Source organism: Rhinolophus ferrumequinum, chromosome 7 (genome assembly GCF_004115265.2).
Source record: "Rhinolophus ferrumequinum isolate MPI-CBG mRhiFer1 chromosome 7, mRhiFer1_v1.p, whole genome shotgun sequence".
In the NCBI taxonomy this organism is placed as follows: domain Eukaryota; kingdom Metazoa; phylum Chordata; class Mammalia; order Chiroptera; family Rhinolophidae; genus Rhinolophus; species Rhinolophus ferrumequinum.
The window spans coordinates 9,141,495-9,167,301 of record NC_046290.1 but is presented as its reverse complement, the minus strand read 5'-3'; the positions used below and the strand labels follow the sequence as shown (position 1 = coordinate 9,167,301).

Genomic DNA, 25,807 nt, shown 5'->3' with positions numbered 1-25,807 from the left:
AGGAAAGTTTCTGGGTGACGGGCACTGTCATGAGCTGGCTGACCTTGCATTCCCTGGGCCCTTGCTGTCGTGGGCATCATGGTGTGTTCTCCAGGTGTGGCCCCTGGGAACACTCTCACGGTGATGGGTTGTCTTCGAGGAGGCCATTGCCCTCTGCTTGTATATTTTGGTACCATGCACCACACTGCCTTGCTCTGTTCTGTCATCCTTCCAGTACTCCTCTTGAGATTTGAGATGGCTCAGGCCCACTCTCTTTTCAGTGGGGTCCCACCTGCTTCCCTAGAAACACTTCCACTTCCTGTCACTGCCATCAATGGACATGTCGCCAGCCACCAGTTCAGCCTGCTTTTCCCCATCTGCCCTGTGGCTTGCTGAGTTTAGATTTCTAGGGGAGGTGTCATATCCCAGTCCAGTTTGTCCCTGAGCTCCAGCAGACACAAATCAGGCTCTTTAGGTGGTTGAATTAAAGAGCCTATTTCTTCACTACGGTGACCAGTGGTCCTGGTTTGTCTGAGATTTGCCCAGTTTTAACACTGAAAAGCTCACGTCTAGGATTCCCTCAGTCCTGGGCATACCAGGGCGGTTGATCCCTCCTTCTTGACCTAAGTGTAAGTGGGCATCCCACAGCCATAACCTGCGCACAGCACAGCCGTTCTCACAAAACCCTTCCTCAGCCACACTCTCCTGCGCTTTTTGGATTCAGCTGTGGGTGAGAGGTTTCCTCATTTCTAGGACACCACTTTGAAATTTCTGCAAGACTTTTTTTTTTTTTTTTTGCCTTAAACTCTCTTTGTTTTCTGATATCTATCAGATGTTGGTACCTTGGTTGAAACTTCTACTTTAACATCTTACTCATGAGACCCAGGTGATATTTGTCAGAAACGGGACACCATTTTGAATGAGAGAGAGAGATCTTCCGGTTACCTTTCTTGGAGGGGTTCACTGTCAGAGCCCCAGTGCAAGTCTCTAGCCCAGTGCCATGGGAGCAAGAGGCCCAGGCAGGAAAGGATCCCTCGGACGGGTTCTAATCCCAAGGTCTTAGGATTCAATCCCCTCCCCAAGTCCCTCCCTGAGCACTGTCCTCCCACCCCAGTCATCTTGCTTGAGCTACTGATGCATTTGGAGATCTAAAACTTTCTTAGACACACAGGGCACAGTGGAACAGCCCAGAGCATACTGTTGTAAATGATCCACTCATGAGTTGTGTGCTTGGACAACCAAAAATGGATTTTCAAATAATAATGCTTAGTCAGCTAGTTTTTCTAAGGGCTTTCCAGATATTAACTTATTTAATCCTCACAACAGTTGCAGAGGCTGGGTTTTAGCATTATTATTCCCATTTTTCAGATGACAAAACTGAGGCACAGCCATATTAAGTAACTTGCCCAAGGTCACATGGTTAGGCAGTGCAGCCTGAGATTGAAGCCCTGGGACTCTGACTATAGAGCCCACACCGCTCATCTTGCACTGCCCTGCTCCTCGAGCAGTGAATTGAAGGGCCAACCACACCATGACAGAGAACGGGCAGCAGGGGCAGGTGGAGGTCTGGAGTTTTGTAGTTTCAGCTGGTTTTGATCTTGGTTCTGCTACCTGTTGGCACCTTGTCTACAAGGTGCCAACGGAGGGCCTGACACACAGCACATGCCCAGAGATGCTGTCTGCTCCCTCACCCCTTCTCACTGACCCCATGGAGGCCCATTGCAATGGAGACAACTTTTGCAGCTTCAGCAAGGATCTGTTCTTTCCTATTCCTGCTCTTCCCATTCCTGATTTTTCCTGGAGCAACAATTTTGAAATGAACCAGTGACCTGGGATTAGATCTTTCTAGGGCTCAGTCTAGTGATTATCCAAGTGGTGGACCTTCGAGGGCACCTGGGCGAGCCAACATGGCAATATTTTACCAAGCAAACTTCACTCCAGGAGGCGACCCTGTGGAGTACAGATAGCGTTTGTGAAACAAAAATTCTTTTGCCTTTGTAGAACAACTTGGCTCTTCGGAAGGAGTAAATCCTGTTTCTGGAAAGATGAAAAAACCTAAGGTGTTCGTGACCGAGGGAAAAGATGTGGCTCTGACTGGAGTGTGTGTGTTCTTCATCAGAACTGACCCTTCCAGAGCCGTGACCCCTGAGAACATTCACCGGGTAAGGGGTGAGAGAAATCCTTAGCCCGATTACCAAAGGTCGTGTAAGTCCCACCGAAGACATCCATCACTGTGGAGACCACCATAGTGCTCACTAAATATGTAAAAATACAAACAAGTGTTTTGAAAAAGCATTTAAAGCAAGTGATTAAGAGGACATTTCCTTGAAATCTATTGGGTAAGAGGACTTAATGTCCAATTTATTAATAACATTTGATATAACATTATGTGTGTGTGTGTGTGTGTGTGTGTGTGTGCAGGCGCATGTGCCCAGTGAAGTCTTTTAAAGAGAATTCCCCACACACAACTTACTGGATGGCAAATTTCATACATTTAAAGTAAGATTTATAAAAGCGAATCTGTATGTATGTATATAACTTTGTTTTTTGTGTGCAAAATAAAGTTCATCTGTCCATGCCTCCCCTGTCCTCAGTGGGTGCATTATCTGCTTGCAGCAAATAAACTGGTAAACATCTTCTCTGTTTATTTCATGCTTTCATTTTGATGATTGCACTTTAGAATGGCATAAAGCGTACGTCTTAACTAGGGTGAAAATAATGATTTACTGGGTTGAGAGACTGACTAGACAAACAGACAATGGCCATATATAAAAATAGAACTTCGACATATAACCTGCAGCAACCTGCCCAGGAAACCAACCCCTATGTACAGTAAACAACTCAGGTAGCCAGCCTGCTATGTCAGAATTGCAGGAAACAATAACTTCTGTAACCTTTGGCCAAAATGTGCTTGATTCTGGACTTTCAGTCTCCCTAATTTTTGTCCGTACTTTCAGTGGACTTCCCTGGGCCAGCCAGAGAAATCCAGATGTGCACCCCTCACCAATCACATAGGATGCTTGCTTCTGGCTAGCCGGCCTCCAGCTTTCCCGGGCCAACAGCTACCAATCAGGGCACCCCCTGAAGCCGTCCTGAGCCTTCCATTTTCTCCATTATGAAGCTTTCCCACTCCCCTGCCTGCTTTGAGTCTCTGCTGAACACAGTGATGGTCCTGTCTCCCTTGTTACAGCAAGCTGGGAGTTAATAGCCTCTGCTTTTGTCATTGGACTGGTCTTTGTTTACTTCCACGGGCTAGCTGGTTAATGAACAACATTCAGAAGTGATTTAGCTATGTTGCGACTGCAGGTAATTTTTACAGTAAAGCATCTCCTAATTGTTTTCCAGGAGGTGAGCTTTAATATGTTAGATGCCTCAGACGGGGGCCTGCTCAACAGCGTGAAGTGTTTGCTGTCAGACATCTTCATTCCCACTCTCAGGGCCACGAGCCACGGCTGGGGCGAGCTCCAGGGTCTTCAGGAGGCATCCAGCATCCGGCAGGAGTTCTTGAGCTCTCTGGAAGGCTTTGTGAGCATCCTATCGGGTGCGCAGGAGAGTCTGAAAGAGAAGGTGAGAGCGAATAAGTTATTCCTTCAAAAATGATCAGATGGTGAACAAATCAACGTACAAGTGTGTAATGTTTCCCTTAGGTGGTCTTAATTCTAGTAACTTGCAAATTTAGAAAAAAAGCTTCATGGGCATTTTTATTGCCCCCTCAAGATGTGCTGGTGACTAGCTGGTGACTAAAGAAATGTTGGCTGTGATGGAAGAGTCAGTCATGTCAGATGTGTGACTGCAAAGACAAGGGTATGAAATGCTCCAGGCATTGTTGTGTATCCCAGAAGGAAAGGAGTTTGGATCCAGTGTGTGTGTTTGTGGTGTGTGTGTGTGTGTGTGTGTGTGTGGTGACTGGTGGATGGTGGGTGGTTGTAGGTGGTGGTGGTGGTGTTGTTGGGTGGTGGTGGGTGGGGGATGGTGGTGGGTGGTGGGTGGTGGTCATGGGTGGTGGGGGGTGGTGGTGGTCGTGGGTGGTGGTGGGTGGTGGGGGGTGGTGGCGGTGGGTGGTGGGTGGTGGTAGTGTTGGTGGGTGGCGGTGGTGGTCATGGGTGGTGGGTGGTGGTGGTGGGTAGGGATAGAGGAAATCCTGAAGAGGAGGGAGGAGAGAGGAATTGACACAGTTAGAGAGTGTGGTCAGGTCTTGTGGTTCAGCCAGTGCCCAAAAGGATCTTCAAGAATAAGTTTGGCAAATGTGATTCTTAGCTTCCGTAAAATTTGTGCTGTCTACAGTAAGCCTGCGTTCGTGGTTACTGGGGGTACGTGGCAGCCCAGAAAAGGCATGTATGGGAGAAGGAGGCATGGATCCCGTGATACCCATGACAGTGTAACACTCATCCCTCTCCAGGGAGCATTGAGACCTACTGGGATCTATTGGGACATTGGGAGGGAGAGACGGGGGTGTTACGCTTCCTAAAGAATATGGAATGGGGGAGTTGAGGAAATTTCATCCAGACTGGGGCAGGATAATTCCAGCTAATGTGAGTTATATGAATAGTTAACCATGATTCATATGAACAATTAGCTATGATTTAGGCGATAGTAAAATGCAAGTTGAACCAAATTGAATTATTCTACCTAGAAAAGACATGCTTTCATATGATTCCACATCATTTTGTTGCAGAGGTATTTAAAAAGTCGGATGGATCTCCCACAGAAGGGAGACAGTCCCACTTCCTGAAGCCCAGAGCCCTAGAACCAAGGAGCCCTTGAGATGTGGCAGGTGGAAGGAACAGAGTGGGAGAGGTTGGGGGACCAGGTGTGCTGGAGGGACCTTCTGGGTTGGGGCAGCATGAGCGAGCGCACAGGGCAGTGGAGACGTGTGGCTGCTCCGGTGGGCGTTCAGGGCTCTGTCAGAGGGTAACAGTGTGAAAATCAATCGGGAGGCCAGGCTCAGGAAGCACAGAGTGGAACCTCTGAGCCCCATGTTGGGGGTGGAGGGGCAGCAGAGAGCTTCTGAGTAGGGCTGGACTTGGGGGCCAGGACTTTGGGGCCAGTCAGAGTGGCAGGGTTTTATTAGGGAGCCAAAGGCCAGAAACAGGAAACCTTGAGGGGGCCGTCCAGGGGCTGCAGTGTCCCTTGCAGCTGGTGCTGTTGGCAGGGGCACAGCCTCCCCCACAGGCTGGTGTGAAGGGAGCAGAGTGGTGCCCTGCACTCTCCAGCCTGCACCGCCCTCGCTCCCCCATCTCCTAGCACACCCTTTGGTTTTGCCTTGATTTACCGAGAAGCCCTTAGGGCCTGGGCTTCATGAAGCAGCCCCTGGGCCATGTTGGTGGTGTAGGGTGGAAAATAGCCACATCCTTTCTTGCTGGTTCTGAACCATCTGAGAAACATACTAGCTCTGCTGCTGGTAAAGTGGGATTGGGCCTGAGATCCGAATTTAGACTCACAGCGCCAGGTGCACACTTACCAGAAGGAAACTGTCCTTGTTAGATGTGGAGGTCCATTTTGTTTTATGTGTGTTGAAAAATACACTAGGTTTCATTATCAAGTCAAAATCCAACACACCTCCTTCTTTACCCCCTTCACCCCCCACTAAAAAACAAACATCTGTTTGCCGTTGAATTTGCCAACTATAAACATGTTATTGGGTAAGGACATGGGAGCCTTTCCCTCTGGATAGTTTCAAAAACGAATGTGATAGATTAGAAATTACTCCTACCGCCCTCCCCCCGCCAATCAATTTCCTTGAAGCTTCCCCACTTCCTTTGGTCTCACGAGTTGACTGTTTAATGTCCAAGTTCCCTATTAATTCCCAAATTTTGTGACGTTATGACTTTCTGTCTGCTTCAGTCTTTCTTTTTGACCCCAAATTTGACCTCAGAATCCATCTCTGGGGTGGTGCGCTCAGTGTGTGGGAGGACTGGGCATTTTCTGTCTCCCTGTGGTGCAGGATCTTTCTTCAGAGAGCAGGCTAATTTAGACTAGAGGATCCCCTTAAGATCATCCTAAGCCGAGTGTGTGTGTGTGTGTGTGTGTGTGTGTGTGTGTGTGTATGTAAAAAGCATCACCTTATTATTTAATTTTCATTTTAACTAGGTGAACCTTCAAAAGTGTGACATATTTGAACTGAAAACCCTGAAGGAACCGATAGACTACTTGACTCTAGCTAATAACCCCGAGACTTTGGAAAAAATAGAAGGTTGTATGAAAGTATGGATCAAACAAACAGAGCAGGTAATTTCCAGAAACCAAACTTCAGTTCCCCGTGGCTGAACTAACCGATGGAAGAAGGTAGATCATATGCCACTGACATTTGCCTAAGTATTTTACCATAAGTCCCTGAAAAGAGGAGAGGTTCACCTGGTTTTAATTTATAGTCATTAGTTAGGAAGAAATAGTAAGAATTCTACAAGATGAAAGGTAATGTCTCTATATACTTATATAACTAGAAGATGGCACTTGGCTCTTTTTTTTAAGGCATAGTTTACTTTGATGAGAACCTCTATAGAAATACAGAGTTTTCTAATTTAGTGTGCTCTCCCAAAGGGAGCTTGAGACTTAACCTTAAAGAAATGTTTTCAGAAAAGTCCTAAGTGAAGGCGGACATTACATCAAAAAGTATGCAAAAAAAATGAAATTAACGAGTTTAAGGCACGGAGGTTGTATTGCGTTGAGGTTATACAGTAAGTGAAAATAGCCAAGGAACCTTTCTGAGGTCGGGTTCTCCAAAAGTTCATTCAAGCTCCCTAAGTAAGTAGTTTTCAGTTAGAAACAAGTCAACTAAATTTTTGTGGAACTTTTAAAAATGGAACCATGTTAAGTCCATACAAGGCTGTCATTCGAAGCATGCAAATGAATAACAATATAGCATGACTCAGATAGCGTCATTTATTTATTTCAGTAGATTTTGCTCGTGTCTAACATTCATATCTCTAGCCCTACTTGACGGCTCATGTTTGTCCTGGGTATCTACAGGTCCTCGCTGAAAACAATCAGCTGCGGAAGGAGGCGGATGACCTTGGGCCCCGGGCAGAGCTGGAGCACTGGAAAAAAAGACTGTCCAAGTTCAACTACCTTCTGGAGCAGCTGAAAGGCCCAGAGGTGAAGGCTGTGTTGGCCATACTCGCCGCCGCCAAGTCAAAACTTCTGAAGGTTGTTAGCCGTTTCTGTTTTGCTTTATGAAATGGGAATTTGACATCGTAGAGTCTTTCGGGTTGTTGAGTAATTAGGAACAGAAAAATGTTATTATACCTTCATGAAGAAGAAAAAAACTTTTAAACTGGATACCACTGCCCTTTTAGAATTTTGGATACTGTGGAAATAGCGTTTGAATTAAAGATATTTGTTGGTTAGTGTGCCATCTCTGGAGTGGCTAAACAAGAATATGGGGATATAGGAAAAGGGAGTTCAAGTTAGAGTACATGGAAGAGAGAAAATATGGGGGTGAGGTGCAAAGTGGATCCAGTAGCCCGTGGAGGAGAGAAGGTGTGAGTTGAAAGGGAGGTATTGCCCTCTTGGTACTCTGTCTTAGTTATTGAGTAGATTTGGTAAGAGAAGACCTGCAGGAGATACCTTTAAAAAATTTAGTCAAAATTTACAGTTGCGTATCCATGTGGCAATGTCCTTCACCCTCTGGATTCAGTTTTATGCAAGATAAACAGGACCCACTGAAAGTCCCGCCCAAGGGACTTGTGGTGACTCTTAGCAGCTGTTATATTGGAAGTTCTTCTATTAATAATTGCATTAAAATTGCTTTCCTGTACGATGCTTAGACGTGGCGGGAGATGGATATTCGAATCACTGATGCAGCTAATGAAGCGAAGGACAATGTCAAATATTTGTACACACTTGAAAAATGCTGTGATCCCTTATACAGCAGTGACCCTGTGAGTTAAAGATTTCTACTCTCTTAGCCTGCTGATGGCTTTTCTGTACCAGATGAATTGAGTGTGGAGTTTGGTTTGTAGATACTACAGTCTGTTGGAAAAGTCTTAGAAATCTCTTTTGATTCTTAAGAAAATTACAGGTATATACACACGTGTATATATCTATCTATCCATCCATCCATCCATCCATCCATCCATCCATCCATCCGCCTGTTACCTATTGATGTATATTATATTTTAAAAAATTTATTGCATTTCATTAAATATTGCAATTGATGTTCTGGGCTACATTCAATGAGCTGTGGGAAGAGTCATTGGCTGGTGTTTTTTTGATCTTTTAACTTGAAGAAGTACCTGCTTTTATTGACCACAAAATTGATTAAGACAACCTTCTTGTCATTAGTAGAAAGCAAATGTTTCTTGTATTAAAACAAAATTCACTTAACTGGATATGATTAAAAAATAAAATTACCCTTAAGTATATTTATGTAAAGTGTTATAATACATAATAGTTTAAAAATTTAAGTAAAAATCTTAGCTAATCTTTATTTTAGTGAAGATGGAATGACTGCGCTATTAGAATTTGGTCCCTGGAAACTGTTGTATTGTTTTCTAGATATCCATGATTGACGTGATTCCAACACTTATAAATGCAATTAAAATGATCTATAGTATCTCTCATTACTATAATACCTCTGAGAAGATCACCTCTCTGTTTGTGAAGGTAAGTGCATAGCATAAAGTCCACGGTCACTTATATTTCTTTGCCAGTGGTCAATTTTTTGGTAATTAAAAATTACCACGTTAGCCCAATCCAATGTTTATGTATCTTACAATAAAAAAAGCTTAATCTCTCAATAGAGATAGAATTAAGTTTATCTGAGAGGCCGATTCTAACAAATCATAGTGTTGTTTCACAAAGTAATTATTATAATAAATATTGTGTCATTCTTATCATAAAAACGGGAAAAAGATTCCTTTTGGAATTTTAATCCCTATTTTATTTGGCACATTATTTATTCCCACTGGATACATTTTAATGAAGAAAAACTATATTTAACTACCTCCTGTTTCCTATTTTATATGCCACTGTACCAAATATAGTTGATGCCACAGTTGTTTGCTTGGTGTTGTTAGAACAGTAATCATGGTAATAAAAGCCACTGGCTACGTCGCAATCATCCATGAAGCAATCGTAATGATTCTGCCAAAAAAACATAATGATGTTTAAACCTTATGCCCCAACTCCTAAGTGTTTATGGTGAGCGTTGTTGCTTTCCCGTTATGAATGGTCTCTAAGAAATAAATGACTTTTTCATTACCAAGGCAAAATTTTAAATGTGGTATTAAAATAGAAGAATTTTCTTTTTTGTTTTTAATTAAAGTTTATTGGGGTGACAATTGTTAGTAGAATTGCATAGGTTTCAGGTGTACAATTCTGTGATACATCATCTACATATCACACTGTGTGTTCACCACCCAGAGTCAGTTCTCCTTCCATCACCACATATTTGATCTCTTCTACCCTCATCTCCCACCCACCTCAACCCTTACCCTCTGGTAGCCACTAAACCATTGTCTGTGTCTATGAGTTTCTGTTTCTTCCTTTGTACTCATCGGGACTTATGTTGTGAACGCTAAAGCAGCGGGAGTCATGATTTTTCTTGGGAATAGGGACATCCAGCCTTGAGAGCTCAACGGGTAACTCTTCCTTCTGCTCTCACGTTCAAGCAGAAAAGAGGGCACCCCCGAGATCCTTTCCCAGCTTCCTCACACTGTAAAACTACCTGTTTGAGTCTGGGTAGAAGACTCAAAAGCCAGTTTGCGTTATTACTCTAGGTTTCAGGCATGGTATTTGCAGGTCTTGCTTTTGAACAAAACTGTGAGACCACCGTTTATCTAAATATCAAAAGCTTTTCATTATGCAAAATTTGAAGCAGGCACAAAAGGGAAGAGAATTGTATACTGAATGCCCACATACAGATTCAGCAGCTATCATCACACCAATCTCGTTGGCCAATCTTGTTTCAGGAACACTCCCGGCTGCTGCCCTGTAAGTCCCAGCCATCACATCATTCATGTACACAGTAGTCGTCTCACTTTCCTTTTAATTTATACAAAAATCACCAGGAAAATTCTGAAGTTTTTTTAAAAAAGTTTGGATGGATGAATAAAGTGTTAGCGGTCACCTGTATTAGCTTTCCTCTTTTCTCTGTTGCCTTCTCCTTTTGACTTTGCTACAGACCATGGTGGCATGAAATGATCAGGGTGGACAATCCTTTATGAGGCACTTAGACACTGGGAGTTAGACGTTAGAACAAGCTGCCTAAGCAGACCGGGGACACTCTCAACAGCTTTTAGGTTGGAAAGTGAGTCTTTCTCGGTTGGTTAAGACATTCATCCTGTATGAACAAGGGGGCCCGAATTATTGATTTTTTCCATGGTACAGAATTTCCAACTCTGTAATTTCATAAATGATTTTGACAATATAAGTATGGAATCTAAAAAAGCCGAACAAATAGAAGCAGTGAGGATAATGATGGTTGCCAGGGGTTGAGGGTGGGGAAAGTGGGGAGATGTCAATCAAAAGGTTAAAAAATAAAATTAAAAAAAAATAATTAAAAAAAAAAAAGCTTTTAAATATTACTTGATATCAGATTTTGACAACTTGGCTTTATTGATTCCAAAGCATTAAAGTGATTTTTCATAGGAAAAAAAAAAAAAAAAGGTACAAACTTTCAATTATAAGATGAGTAAGTCCTGGGGATCGAATGCACAGATAGCAGCTGTAGTTAATAATACTGTATTGTATAGCTGACATTAGCCAAGAGAGTGGATCTTACGTGCTCCCAGCACATACATGATAAGGGATAACTGTGTGAGGTGAGGGATGTGTTAACTTGATTGTGGTAATCACTTCACTGTGTATATTAAAGCATCACATTGTACACCTTAAATATAAACACCTTTTATTCGTCAATTACACCTCACTAAAGCTGAAAAAAGGGGGGGCGGCTAGTGCTTGATCATGATTGCTATGGAAACACATATATCCAAAGCTCAAGGTCACAGGTTGTACACTCTGAGAGGTAGAAGAGTTAAGGACCCTGTGGTCCAATTTATAATTGGTGGCTGTTTTATGTACCTAACACCATTTTATTGGAAAATTCCAGGTGACCAATCAGATGGTATCTGCATGTAAAGCTTACATTACCAACAATGGAACCGATTCCTTATGGAGCCAGCCGCCGGATGTGGTTGTGGAAAAAATATTATCTGCAATTAAACTTAAGCAGGTAACGGTCAGCCTAATAATATATTTGGATAAAGTTTCATTATTTTTATGTTGTTTTTGCCGATGCGTCCTAAATTATTCAGGAATGATCATGTTATTCATTGCCAAAAAGAACAGTAAAGAACAGTAATTCTTTACTGTTAAGAAAATTGAGTGTTAATAAGCCTTCCCAGAAAATTTACCCACTTATTCTATCCTGACATCACACTAAGAACGGAAGATACAAAGATGACTAAGGTGAGGTAGTTTTCCTTAAGCTTCTAGACAAATGGGGAGATAGATGCAGAGTGAGGATATCACTAGCGTGAGGGGACCAAGTGTGAAGGCCACATCACTGAGTTGCATTAGGAATAATTTGGATTTTTCTAGATTGGAGGATGGGATAAGAGGATCTTCCAGGCTGATGGATGAGTACATGCAAAGGCACGAAACTAAAAGGGCGGTTCCACCCGAGTTTTGCCATCACTTTCGCTTAAGAGAATACAGTTGATATCTTTGTTGTTTTCCCTTTCTTCTGTGTTGCTGTTTGATTTTCAGGAATACCAGCACTGCTTTCATAAGACCAAACAAAAGCTTAAGCAAGATCCAAACGAAAAACAATTTGAATTTAGTGAGATGTATATTTTTGGAAAATTTGAAACCTTCCATCGACGGCTTGCCAAGATAATAGATGTCTTTACAACCTTGAAGACATATTCAGTCCTGCAAGATTCTAAAATTGAAGGGCTGGAAGATATGGTTACTAAATACCAGGTATTGTACTTCAAAACTAAATTTGCTATTCTTATCCATAACTGAAACTTTGATCGTTTACGCAAATAACTATATTTAGAACGATTCAAATAGTTCATAATGTAAAATATAAGCTCATGGTCCTTAAACAATAAAACAATTAAATTTAAAAAATTAAATTTATTTGAGAATTGTGTCATGGTGCTAATATGTTGTTTTCAGGTGTGTGGTTATGAGAATGGCTTCCCAATAATCTAAAATTACTCATCATTAGTAGAAGAATTTTCATTAGTAGCACAGAAAAATGTTTAACTTATCACTTCCTTTATTCATCCAATAAATATTGGATGAAGCAAATGCTATGTGTCAGGCACAAGTTGACACTGAGTTCTGGGTGGCATCAGATCATCTGTGCATTGAAGCATTTTATTTGGACACATGTTAAAGAATGAAAGGAACTGAATTTTATTGGAGCTTTCCCATTCCTAGTTATTTTGATTTATTTATTTTTTTTTTGGCACTGCCAGTTAGTTAGTTCTGCCCTCCCTGCGAGGCTTGGGGTTAGTAGCTGTTGGCTGACAATGCAGCCTGGAGTGCTGCTATTGGGCGGTCCGGCCGCCACACACTCCTCAGGTTCGTATTTTGCCAGCACTGATGGAAGCTTGTAGGAGGCAAAGCCGGCTGGCATACGGCACTCGCACTCAGGACCTTTCAGTCTAACACTGGCGGGAAACGAGACACCAAGAGCACACGGGTACTGTGGTGGAGGGGAAAGGTAGCAGCCTCACAGTAAGGAAAGGCTCTGCCTTAGTCCCGTCCAGCTGCGATGACAAAGTACCAGACTGGGTGGCTTACCAACAACAGCTATTTCTCTCCCAGTCCTGGAGGCTGGAAGTCTGAGATCTGGACGCCAGCATGGTTGGGTTCTGGTGGCGGCTCTCTTCCAGTCACAGATGACCCTTTTCTCTGTGTCTTCACAGCAGGAGCAGAGGAGCTCTGTGGGGTCTCCTATAGTTCCACCCTCATGACCTAATCACCCCAAAAGTCTCGCTTCCTAAGACCTTATACGGCCTCATGCTGGTACCATTGGGGATTCAGTTTCCACACGAGAATTTGGGAGGAGGGGGAAACAAACGTTCAGTCCTTAGCCGGCTCTGTGCAGTGGTGACATTTTTAATTCTTAACACGGAATTGAGAGCTGACCGAATCACTGGATGGACTGCAGACAGTGGGCCAGAGAGCCAGGAATGGTTAAGCCACCCCGAAGAGCACAGGTCAGCGAGGCTGGGACGCAGGAAGCTGGGAAGCCCGCCACCGCTGGGATGGCTTCAGGGTGTGCAGGACCGTGGGGTGGTGACCCAGGGATCAGAGCTCGGTGCCTGCTGCTGCCATATGCCTCCCAGCACCCCGAAAACAGTGTCAGGGAGCGCGCAAACTGAATAACTGGCACTGTCACTTCCTACTTGAAATTGAGTCTGTAATGTACACATTGCACATACTTTGTTGGTGTAAGAAACGTCCAAACCTATAGAGAATTTATATGAGGTTATTGGAGCCAAACTGACAACATAAGCCAGGCAGCAAGATCTCAAATGCTATCTGTTTTGATTTTTAACTGCTTTACTTTGTAAGGGTGTGTGTGTGTGTGTGTGTGTGTGTGTGTGTGTGTGTGTGTATGACTAATCCTAGTTTTTAAAATGGTCACAGTGATCTGATAACATTTTGAAGATTAAAAAACAACAATTTACAAACAAATGTGCTTTAAATTCTTCATGTGCAGTAGTCAGTTTTTTCTTGTTCAGGGACAGTGACACTGAAGTTGAATTTTTCTTGTACTTGGATTTGAAAAGGACCATATGATTTATTGCCACACGTTGGGTTTTTTTGTGTCCTAACAGTTTAGGCCAATATAAAGAGTCTTTTTCATTTCTTGACTGTACCAGATTTTGGGAGAGGAAAAGCCCTTTTTTATATAACATGGAACATTTTAGGGGAATCCTGTGTAATGTGCTAGGTGGATCATCTATACTTTGAAAGTGACAGTTTTGCAAGACAAAGAGGGAATGTATCCATTTATTTTCCAATTTGGAATCTATTCATTTCTCTATTAATGAAAAAATTACTTCGGAACATATTTCAAAGTTTATTTTTGAATGAGACGTTGAACTGTACATCACAATGCAGACAAAGATGGTTCTACCTGATAAAAATACTAGGGAGAGAAATTGCTTTGAAAATTTAAAGTGAAATATTGATTACAATGGATGTACCAGAGGATAGTGAGATAAAAGGGAGATGGTGCATGAAAATGTGAGGTGAGATTTCTGTGTGTTAGTACCAGAGCTTCAAATGGCAATGAAACAGGCTCCTGCCAACCCCTCCTGCCTCTTTGCCTGCTTCTCTTCTTATTCCATGTCTGACAGACACAGGACAGGTCAGTTGAGTCCACTTTAGGGCTTGCAGGATTTTTTTTTCTGGAAAGTTCTGCGTCTGGATTATCACATGGTTATTTCCTTTTTTGGCCTCCAGATCTTGATTTAAATGATGCTCCTAATTAAATTTTCCTTGACTTCTGTTTCACTTCAATCATTCTTTTTCACATTACTCATTTTATCACTGTCTAAAATTATCCTGCTCATTTATTTGTGACTTACATAGATTCTGACCCTCTCTCCCCCACCAAAGATGTAAAGTGCCCCAGAGCGGAGACATTTGTTTGTTCTGTTCATTCCTGTGTCTTCAGAGTTTACTGGGACCTAATAGGTGTGCAATAAATATCTGTCAAATAAATGATACAGTAGATTGAGTTTCATTACTTGGTTCAAATATCACAATTAATCAGTTAACTGATATTAAATATTAACTTAATACTCTTAAGTGACCATTAAATCCAGTCGTAGAACAGAATTTTCTAAGGGCCCCATATCTTTTATATTTTCACATTAAAATGTAGACATGTAGCTTTTCCGTACTGCTTTTACACATGTCATGAAATGATGGAGATATAAGTATATGTTTATGCATATATATGTATGTATAATTAATAAATAATTTTAATAAATAATAAATAATTTTGTAGTTATAAAGCATGAAAGAGTAGGTTGTTTTAACTAGTAAACTTGATTTTAGAAGTTAAACAGTTTATACGCTTTTGACTATTAAGACAGTTGAACTGATGTTTGCATGGACATGACTTTCAGGAGGGGATTGCAGAAGGAGGCCCAACGTTCTTCATAAAAATTATATGCCTGTGTCCACAGTGTGGGCTCCTGAATTGGAGAATGGCTTAGGACCTGGTTAAGCATGATCACACAGCATTATAGCTCATTACTCAGAGCAAACAAAATTTGAGCCGCACAGATTTCAAGGAGATGAATTGCCTAATTTGTACTCTTGTAGTCACAGGGTGGCAGGAAGCAATTAATTCTAGTGAGTCTTTAGGTGGTAGGTTGTGGTTTGACATTTTATTTAAGACATTTGAGGCTTGGAGGATAGTGTTTCATCTGTAGATATTATAACATAACTATTTTCTTTCTAAGCTTGTGTTTTGTTAAAGTCTTCCTTATTATTTGAGAAGTCAAACTTTTCAATGAAAAAATATTTTAGTAACTTCTACTCCGGGCTTCGCTTTTATTATTTCAGACGTGATTAGTAAGACGTTTTTAGAGAAAACACCGCTCCTACTTTTCAGATGTGGTCTTTATTTGAAAGTTTTCTTTAAAAATTCATAAAACCTCATGAAAGTGCTTTCCAAATGATATCTTTGAATGCAGAGGGCAACATTATACTGCTGTAATAAGCATTAAGCAATGTGAGTAACTAAAGAAATGGGCTCCTTTTAAGTTGCTTTTTTGGTAATGATTGTTCAGGTTCTGCCTTTAAAGGTTATTTTTAATTAAGTAATGCAAGAATATTGCAATATTGTCTTACGTCTTTTATAACATTTCAGGGTATTGTTGCCACCATAAAGAAAAAGGAATATGATTTCTTAGACCAGCGAAAAATGGATTTTGACCGGGATTACGAAGAGTTTTGCAAGCAGACTAATGACCTTCATGTAGGTTGGATGGTATAATCAAATTTCTGTTGACAGTCGTGCGTTTCTGTTTTTCCATTTTGTATCATGCTGCTAATCATTACCCATTCAGAAAGGAGAGGCAGCTACATCATGGCGATGACTGATAGCAAACTCAGCCTGTGTTCTGTGATTTCAGATGAATAATTGAAGGCTCATTTTCATAGATTAAAGGGTCATAAATATAGCTTTGGATAATGATCTGTAATCACAGACTTCTGCCTGTCCTCCATCTTAGTTCGTAGAAAAGTGACTTTCATCTTCTGTTGAAATGTAGCATTATTAGAATATAGAAATGTGTTTCTGTTTGTTTGTTACCTTATAGCAATGATTATGACCAGAGATAGCTTAAGCAAAATCGTCAGCGATGTCTGGCAGATCCCACAGGCCGTGGCCTTGGAAACAGCACTACCAGGACTGACTTGGCATCTGGACCCCTCTCTCTTCCTTCTCCCTTCCCCACTGCCACCCCACCCCTACTCCCTGCAGACCAGCCATCTTGACTTCCAGTCCATATGAGTAGCATATGGCCATTGTCAGCTGAGAACAAATCATAGGACCAACCCCAGCTCCAAATTCCTAAGGAAGAGGTTGGGTTGGCCAGTTCTAGTGGGTGCCTAGCCCTGGGCCTGTCACCTGTGGGGTCATGTGCTAAAAGGTGGGATGGGGCCCCCTGGGATAGTTGGAGATGTGTGTTATCAACCCAGGAGATGTCTATCATAATTAATATACTGATTTCTTTATATCGCATTGAGGTACAAAATGGGTACCTTTCTGATTAGGAAAAGGAAAACAGCCATCTTTACTTCTTTTCCAGGACTTTTGTCTCAAAAGAAATTGGTACACTTTAAGGGAAAAAGTGCCAAGACATTTTTGGAGGGGTGGGTTCAGTGATAGAAGGAATCATAATAAAACCAGCTAATGCTATATGTCAGGTACTGTTCTGAGCACTTTATAGGTATTAATTCATTTAATAATCACAGTAATCCAAAAAAGTGGATGCCGTTAGTACCCTCATTTTGCAGAAGAGGAAACCGAGGCAGTGAGGTTAAGTGACTTGCCCCAAAACAAAAAAATACCAAGTGATAGACTTGGGATTAGATCCAGGCAGTCTGTCTCTAGGATTCAAGTTTTTAACCATTGTACTATAAGAAACATTTCAGTTGATGGGAAGATACAATGCCCATAATAATTTAAGCAATGACCACTTTGGGGGGCATATTCAGATCTAAGGACTACGGATCTTGATCTGTTCTTGTTGGAAATTGATGGACAGTGTCAGGTCTGGATTCTGTGCTCCACCGTCAGTGTTCATTTGTCAAGTTTTCACCCATTTCCCAGCAGTTTCTGATCCATGGTACTTCAGTAGCTTGTACATGGCACACTGGTAGGGTAGGAATTGTTTTGTTTCTTATTTCTGTCTCCAGCGCCGAGTAGATGGCACCTTAGATAATTGGAGCACAAAGAATGTTGGCTGAATTAAAGTGTGAGTAATGAATTAATAAGAACTAGATTTATTGCAATTAAATAAGCATTTACTGTACATCAATTATGCATTAGGCTTCTATGCTGTGGGTTATGGATATGAAAATAAATCAAGTAGATTTGCCCTCTAAGCTCACAGTCGGAAGGCAGACATGTACTATGATTGAAATATAAGTACATATATGTATGTTAGAAGTATAATATTCTGATATTGTACCAGGCAGGGAGAATGTAAAGATAAAAGACATAGTTCAAAGAAGTCCTAAAGTAACTCAGAAAGAGGACAGGCCTGCAAAGCATTACATAGAATCTGAGAATTGGTATCACCCACAAGGCAGGATGAGAGCCTAGGAGAAAAGCAATGCATACTTCTGCTTGCCTGGGATGAGGAAAGGCTCAGAGAGGGCTGATGCTGGGTGCCAGAACAGTGTTTATTTTTGTCCAAATAAATGGACAAAATGGGTGGGATGGGGAGACCTTTTCAATCCTGTGCCCACTTTTAATGATGCTGAGAATATAATTGTTCTACAGCCTGATTTTTAAGCATTAGTTATAGACATTAGTTTTCATTCTCCTTAATCCTTCCCCCCCTTACATTCAACACTATTATTCATCTTGTCTTCCATGTCAAGAATGGTCCACCTTTGGTTGGATGACTAGTTTTCCTTTGACTTCTTTGTCCCTCTCTCCATCCTTTGTCACTTAACTACGCTCTCTCCTTTAAATAACACATGGATTCGTCATTGTCCCTATAAAATCAGGGCGAAAATACTGACCTTCCCATGACCCTCGATGAAGTGACAGGGGGTTGATTCTTGGGGACAAGGAACGGGGAGGCTCAGTAACTGTCGCATCTCCAGGATGAAACACTGGAGGGTGGGGTTAGATACATGAGTGATTAGGATTAGGGCTGTGTCCAGAACTCCATTGTCAAGCGGCTCGAGCCTGGAATCCTGTCTAGATTTAGAGTGCATGCTGGTACTAACAGGTCAAACAGGAAACTAAGTAGGACCTGAGTTCCCATAACTAATAAGAGGACTGGTGTGAGGATTCCATGGCTGGACACAGCCAGCCTCCCTGCTGCTTTCCCCAACTTATGGGCAGAATCATTTAACACCCCGGCACGGGCTGGGTAGTACTTCCAGGGCCCTTGCTTTCTGCATGGATCTGTTGGGAGAGTGAGGACCCTATAGCTCTGTACCCACATTGTGATAAAGCCCCAGTGTGTACCCCTAGGCCCTGTACCTGACCCAGTACCCCTGGAACCGGCCATGGTGCCGACTCCTGGAATGGCTGTGGCTTTCCAGTCCCTTTTTGTTGTGGCGTCTGGGCATTTATCTTTCTTTCAAGATCAGGTGAGCATTAACTTTCCCATTATATTTTGTCCTACATCCTATGTGTTTGTGTAGGAGGGGATGCCCCTTTACCTTGTTGCTAAGTAGGGCTTCTCCCACTGCGAATCCTGCTCTTCATCAGACCTCATTCTGTTTTAGAACGAGTTGCACAAGTTCATGGATGCTACGTTTGAAAAGATTCAAAACACAAATCAAGCTCTAAGTATGTTAAAGAAATTCGAAAGGTAAAAATTTGGAACAGTTTTCCCTTTTCTAAAATTGGGGTAATATGAATATAGTTTAGTTTATATTATTGTTATTATTTCATCTTCTAATAGAAATAAAATCCTCTCTCGACACTGGATAACATTGTCACAGTTTTTAAGTTCTTCAGAGGACTGAGTTTTTTCTTCTTAGTTTTGAAGTGTCTTGTGACTGCCTATTATAACATTACTTAATATTTAAGTAATTTGAAAAAATTCTTACCAAGTTAATAGTTTTGCCTCAATTTTAAGGATTGGTACTATTTTTTTAAAAACCACTTTATTGAGATAGGATTGATGGATTGATACTATTTTGAGTTTTTAGTATGCCAAACATCTCATTCTCTTTCATGAGCATATGTTTTAAAATAAACCTTAATAAAGGAAATTGCTAGATGTCTTCCCAGTAACTCAAACCTTTCACTTTTTTCAAAAAAATCAGACTGAACATACCCAATCTCGGTACTGATGACAAATACCGGCGTGTCCTTGAAAACTATGGGTCTGACATTGACATGATCGCAAAGCTGTATACAAAGCAGAAAGGTGACCCTCCTTTGGCCCGAGACCAGCCGCCCATCGCTGGGAAGATTCTGTGGTCCCGCCAACTCTTCCACAGGATCCAGCAACCAATGCAGCTTTTCCAGCAGCATCCACATGTGCTGCAGACGGCGGAAGCCAAACCCGTGATTCGAAGTTACAACAGGCTGGCTAGGGTCCTCTTGGAGTTTGAGGTTCTCTACCACAGGGCGTGGCTTCAACAGGTGAGTCTCTACATCCTGTAAAGATGTCTCCATTGTCAAGTCAACTAGCACTTTCATTCACATAGAAAGTTGGGTTTGAGGATATTTTATAAGACAGGCTTGGTTGAATGTAGGTAATCGGTAAAAGAGGGTAATATGTCCGTGAAGAAAAATTATGACCCAGGTAACAGAAACTCACTTAATTTACAAACACCTATGGGAGAAGATCCTGTTTGTTGGTTTCCTTACCTGCTTGATTAAGGTTTCTTTCTTTTTTTTCTCCATTCAGTTCCTTAATGTGTCAGTAAACACTAGTGTGTCTGTTAAACAAAGTCTTTTCTCCGGCTATACTAGGTTAATAAAATTATATTTCATACCCCACCAACACTTGTATTTCCTTGTAGATTGGCAGGAAGTTTTTTGTACTTTACAGGATAAGATTCAGCCTTAAAGCCCTCTAAAATGGTACTGTGTTTCTTCTAAAATAAGACCTAGCTAGACCATCACCTCTAATACGTCTTTTGGAGCAAAAATTAATATAAGACCCGGTCTTATTTTAATATAATGTAAGACCCGGTCTTATTTTAATATAAGACCTGGTCTTATTTGAATATAATGTAAGACCGGGTCTTATATAATATAAGACTGGGTATAATCTAATCTAATCTAATCTAATCTAATATAATATAATATATATTTTAATATAATAGAAGACCCGGTCTATTATATTATAGAAGACCGGGTCTTCTGTAATATGAAAATAAGACCGGGTCTTATATTAATTTTTGCTCCAAAAGATGCATTAAAGCTGATGGTTCAACTAGGTTTTATTTCTGGGGAAACACGGTATCTCATTTTCCTGGTTCAACTTTTAGTGTCTGAGCCAATACAGAGATATCTCCATAGTGGCTTTCATTCCTTTCTAGATAACTGAAAACTGAGTTTAGTAGCTTTTAGGATAATTTTATGAAGAAAAATAATTGAGTAGATGTGATGGTATCAGGGAGCTAAATGGCTTTTGAGAAGTCACCACTATCGTAGCATCCACTTACCTGTCAGGTGTGAGAAAATTGTGACCCCAGCATTTTGCTGAATCAACTGTGCAACTTCACCCCCAAGAACTTGAAAGCCCTTTACTGAAAGTGAATTTAGCAGAAGAGTGAGTGACCCCATTGTCTTTAATTTGAGAAGTTCAACTCCATGGAAGAACACTTCATGACCCTCTTCCAAAATGGCCGAGCCAGGTGCCCTGTGTATGCATTGAGCTTTCTAACAGTAACACTGTTGATCTCATCTCACAGATTGAAGAAATTCACATAGGACTTGAAGCTTCTTTACTGGTGAAGGCTCCAGGCACAGGAGAATTGTTTGTAAACTTTGATCCTCAGATCCTTACCTTATTTAGAGAAACGGAGTGCATGTCACAGATGGGTCTGGAAGTTTCACCATTTGCAGCTGCCCTTTTCCAGAAACGGGATGTATACAAAAAGAACTTCAGTAACATGAAGGTATAGGACTGTTATTGTTTCCTCTTCCTGGTGCCCGGGATGACTGGAGTGGAGTAACTGAGGGGAGAGTGCCATGGAACGAGTTGGCAAGGCCAGGTCATTACTGATCTCATACCAAGTATGAGATAACCAAGTAACTCATAACCAAGGTTACAAGTGTGAGTGTACCAGGAAGCCACTGGAGGAACTTGAGCAGGAGAAAAAGGCGTGATGTCTTCTGCAATGAAAATCATTCTTACTGCTGGGTGAACAGTAGATTTTATGGGAACAACATCAGTGTGAAGCCAGTTTGCAGGCTGGTTCAGGATAGAGATGGTGCTTGAACTAGGATGTCAGCCAAGTAGTAGATCATTGAATTAAAAAATTATGTCAACAGGCAGGTTATGAGAGAACTGAAGGATGATTCCTTTGTTTTTGGTGTAAGTAACTCAATGAATTTGCTCAAAGTACGGCTGTTACATGTTACTGTGTAGGTTGCATTCTGCACAACTTACTTGCTCAGTAACATGGAGTGGACTGATCGGGAGTTCCATTTGTGGAGGTGGCAAAGACTGGAACTAGTTTATTTTAGGGGACAGGAGGGAATCAGTAGTGCCCATCTTTAGTATAAGATGATTTTCAGAGATCGAAGTGGAGGTGTTATCCATGTAGATACGTTAAGTCTGGAGTTGAGTGAAGAAGTCAAGCTTGAAGGCATACTTTTGATATAGTGGTTATTTAAAGTCACTCTCCTGGATGACATCTCCAATGAAGAGAATGTAGATTAAGAACAGCAGAGTGCCTAGACCAAACCCTGGGTAGTTCCAATATTCATAGGTCTGATAGAAGACAGCAAATATACAAATAAGATTAAGGATTGGCCTTTGAAGTGGGAGGAAACCAAATGTCAAGGAAGCCAAGAGTAAGAAAAGCATCATAAGGGAGGGCCTGGAACAGTGACAAATGCTGCCCAGAGGATAATAGAGATGAGGTCAGAGATGCAGCCATCATATTTGACAACATGGAAACTATTGTTACAATTTTATAGTGGTCAACAAGGTACGATAAGGCTGATAAGGCCATGTATTTCATAATCTTTACATTTTAAACCATTTTCATGTTTATTATTCCATTAGATCTTTTCCACAACCATGTTAGATATTGGGACAGAATGCTATTATAGAATTTTATAGATGATAAAACCATGGCTCAGAAAGGTTAAGTGACTTAACCAAGATCTCATAGCTAGTGAGTGACAGAAATAGGACTAGAACCCAGACTTGGAGTTGGCTGTTTTCCTATTCGTCCATGTTGTACTAACAAGTTAGTATTGGCAATGGATAGACATTCCTCAAATGTGGGCTCATCAAATACCAGTCAGCATGTTGTATGTGAGAATCCCTTTTAGACTTCTCTTGCATATTAGGGAAATCACTTAGTCAATCTACATATTTTACAAAGAAAATTTTATTTTTACTAAGAAATAATATTTATGAGACTATAAAATTACTACTAATAATTTTGTCCACAGAATTGTTTCATTTATCTGTTGCATGTAGCAAACAACTGCAGAATGGAGTGGCTTCAAACAACCATTTCATTCTATCTCATGATTTTGTGGGTAAAGAATTTAAGCAAGCCTTGGTTGGGGGATTCTTCTACTCTTTTCTTTTTGTGATTAAGGTTATTTAGTTTACCTGGTAAATGTTTCATCTGAAAGGTCCAAGTTGGCCTCATTCTGAGGTCTGGTTCTTTGGTGGGGATGGCTGGAAACTGAGACTAAGGACTGGAGATCTATGTGTGGCCTTTAAGTATGGAGGCCTTGGGGTGGTAGAATTTCTTATGTGACAATTCAGGGTTCCAAGAGTGGGTGTAACAGTCAACAGGGAGGAAGCTGTATGGCCTTTAGGACAGCTTCAGTGTCATAACGTCACTTCTGTTGTACTCTGTTGAGCTCTATAAGCCCACCCAGATTCAAGAAAAGGGGACATGGACCCCACCCCGTGAGGAGAGGAGGGTCAAAGAATGTTTTAAAACCATCACAGTTATAAATAACAATTCAAACAAGTAAATTATCATCTGGATGATATTTATCGTATCTTGGAGGTTGAAAGAGTTGAAAGTTCCTACCTAACATGCGTATCTGGTAAGAGCAGATCTAATGGCAGATTTGGGAGACCTTCTCAGGTGTTGCAGAGTTTTGTGCTGAATATTTAACAGAGCTTTCAGGCTTTTGACGATAAGCCAAAGTAGCTGAGAGCTTGTTTTCTTCATTTATTCCTCGGAATGCAGTTCGAACTAGAAACAGATGAGCCAGCGTACACTAATAGTTACAGACATAGATTCTAAAGCCAGTTTGATCTGGATTCAAACCATCATCCTTGGGGAAATTCCTTTATCCTCTTAAGCCTCAGTTTCTCATTTATAAAACAGGTTAATGAGTAATTCATGGGGTTAAAGGAGTAAGATGGGACCGAGAAGGCTGATTGTAAGACTTGCTTCCCAAATAGAATAAGTGACGGACTTTGTAAAAAGTTAAGCAGTGGAGAAAAGCTTCAGGAGGTATAAGTCGCTGCTAATAGAACCATCAAATTTAGGCTTTTTGAAAGTGGCTTTCATGGAAATTGAAAGGACATATGGAAATTGTGGAAAAATGCCATGTGATGAAAAGATTATGTGGCCCATTTGGGAAATGTTGGGTTTAATGAAATTTACAAAGTCCATTGGGCTTCTTATTTCCTTCTTGTAGTTTTATCAGAATCATTAATATTAATTGACTGTCCGAGAGGGGAAATATTGTGTACAGCGTTTTCTAAACTTGTTCATCCAGAGACCGTTTTTCTTATGGCATCTCTGGGGCTCGGGTTTCAGGGAAAATACTTTGGGAAACATTGATCTAATGACAAAGTAATACCAACATGCACATTAAAAATATGAGCTTCAAAACAATTGTATTTAAGCAGGACCTTAAAAATTACTTATAATTAATTATTATTAATATTAACATTACCATAAAAGGTAGATGAAGTAATGTTACTCTTATTTAAAAATGGTAACATATGAGCAAAATACTGACACAGTTCAATATTATGCAACTGGTAAATTTCAATGGAGGCTAAATCCATGAATTTATGATCACAAATGCTCTTTCTGATGACTAAATTAATCAGCAATATATGATTGACCATCTCCAATGTGCCAGGTACAGTTTCAGGCAAACAGACAAAATTCTTGTCCTTACAGAACTTATATTTTAGTTGGGTAAGACAGAAAATAAGCAATGAACATTATAAATAGGTAAATTATATACTTTATTAGAAAGTGTTAGGTGCTGTGGGCAATGAAGATAGAGTGTGTAGGTGGTTATTGGTGATGGTTTACAATCTTAAATAGGTAGTCAGGATAGACCTAATGGAGAAGGTGGCATTTGAGTAATTATTTGAAGTAAATACAAAGGCTTAGCCCTGAGGCTAAGGACCAGAAAGGAAGACATTAAGGCAGCAGCCGGTAAACAAGGAAAGGAGTGATTAGAGATGAGACGGGAGAAGTGATGGAGGCCAGATTGGGTATCTCTTTGAAGACCACCATAAGAACTTGTAGCCCCGGAGGAGATGGGAAGCCATGTGGCCCTGTAAGCAGAGGAGTGACATGATCCAACTTACATTGTGAAATTGAAACAGACTATAGGGGGCCTGAGTGGAAGTAGGGAGACAATACAATCATTTAGGTGAGAATCAATGGGGGTGGTAGCACTGGATATGGTAAGCAAGGCAGATAGAGGATCACTTTTGAATACAGAACAAACAAGATAGCCTAATGGATTGTGTGTAGATGTGAGTGAAAGATGGGAGTTGAGGATGACTCTGAGTTTTGGCCTAAGAACTGGACGGATGGAGTTGCCATCAGTTGAGACAGAGAATGCTGTGGGCAGAGAAGGTTTTGGGGAAGAACAAACTTTCAGTTTTGGACGTGTTAAATTTAAAACGTCTGCTATATTTTCCAGTGGAGGTATTGAGTAGGCTCTTTCCATACATGAGTCTAGACTTCAGGAGTGAGATCTGGGCGGGAGATGTAAATTTGGTTGTCTCTGGCACATGGGTGATACTTAATGCCCTGGCACTTGTTGGTTTAACACTGGTTCCTGATTCCTTATATGTTTTGGATCTTCATGAGGACTTGGCCTGCAAGTCCAGCGATGGGATGAGGCAGACCTGTGGTGACCCCAGCACTTTGGGTGATGAGTATGGTCCACAGGAAGTGCCCAGAGGTGTAGGAAGCCTGTGGTACCAGTGAACAAAGTTGAATGAATGATCTTAGTGACACACAGGCTAAGGCAATGGTAACAAGACTTAACCTGGTTTAGAAAAGTCACTTGACCTCAGAATTTTTCATCCCTTTTGGGCTGAGTAGGGGGGTGAGAAACTCTTAAGTTCTTTTTCTCACCTCCTCCATTGAATTTTTACCAGATTAGGAACTTGTATTTTTGGAGAGATTTCTTATTCTCTTTTCTATTTTTGTTTTGTTTTGGCCGCTC

The 25,807-nt window shown here is 41.1% G+C and overlaps 1 protein-coding gene across 1 annotated transcript in view; it reads left to right on the top strand.

Moving 5' to 3' along the window:
• Positions 1-25,807, top strand: part of DNAH5 (dynein axonemal heavy chain 5) — a 210,324-nt gene that overhangs the window by 19,089 nt on the left and 165,428 nt on the right. Inside the window, exons 4-15 of the mRNA XM_033111135.1 lie at positions 1,981-2,141; positions 3,325-3,546; positions 6,070-6,207; positions 6,949-7,125; positions 7,746-7,859; positions 8,476-8,583; positions 11,033-11,155; positions 11,692-11,907; positions 15,836-15,943; positions 18,940-19,025; positions 19,486-19,807; positions 21,088-21,294. Of these exons, the coding sequence (XP_032967026.1) occupies positions 1,981-2,141; positions 3,325-3,546; positions 6,070-6,207; positions 6,949-7,125; positions 7,746-7,859; positions 8,476-8,583; positions 11,033-11,155; positions 11,692-11,907; positions 15,836-15,943; positions 18,940-19,025; positions 19,486-19,807; positions 21,088-21,294 (1,982 nt within the window). The remainder of the gene's footprint in view (positions 1-1,980; positions 2,142-3,324; positions 3,547-6,069; positions 6,208-6,948; positions 7,126-7,745; positions 7,860-8,475; positions 8,584-11,032; positions 11,156-11,691; positions 11,908-15,835; positions 15,944-18,939; positions 19,026-19,485; positions 19,808-21,087; positions 21,295-25,807) is intronic.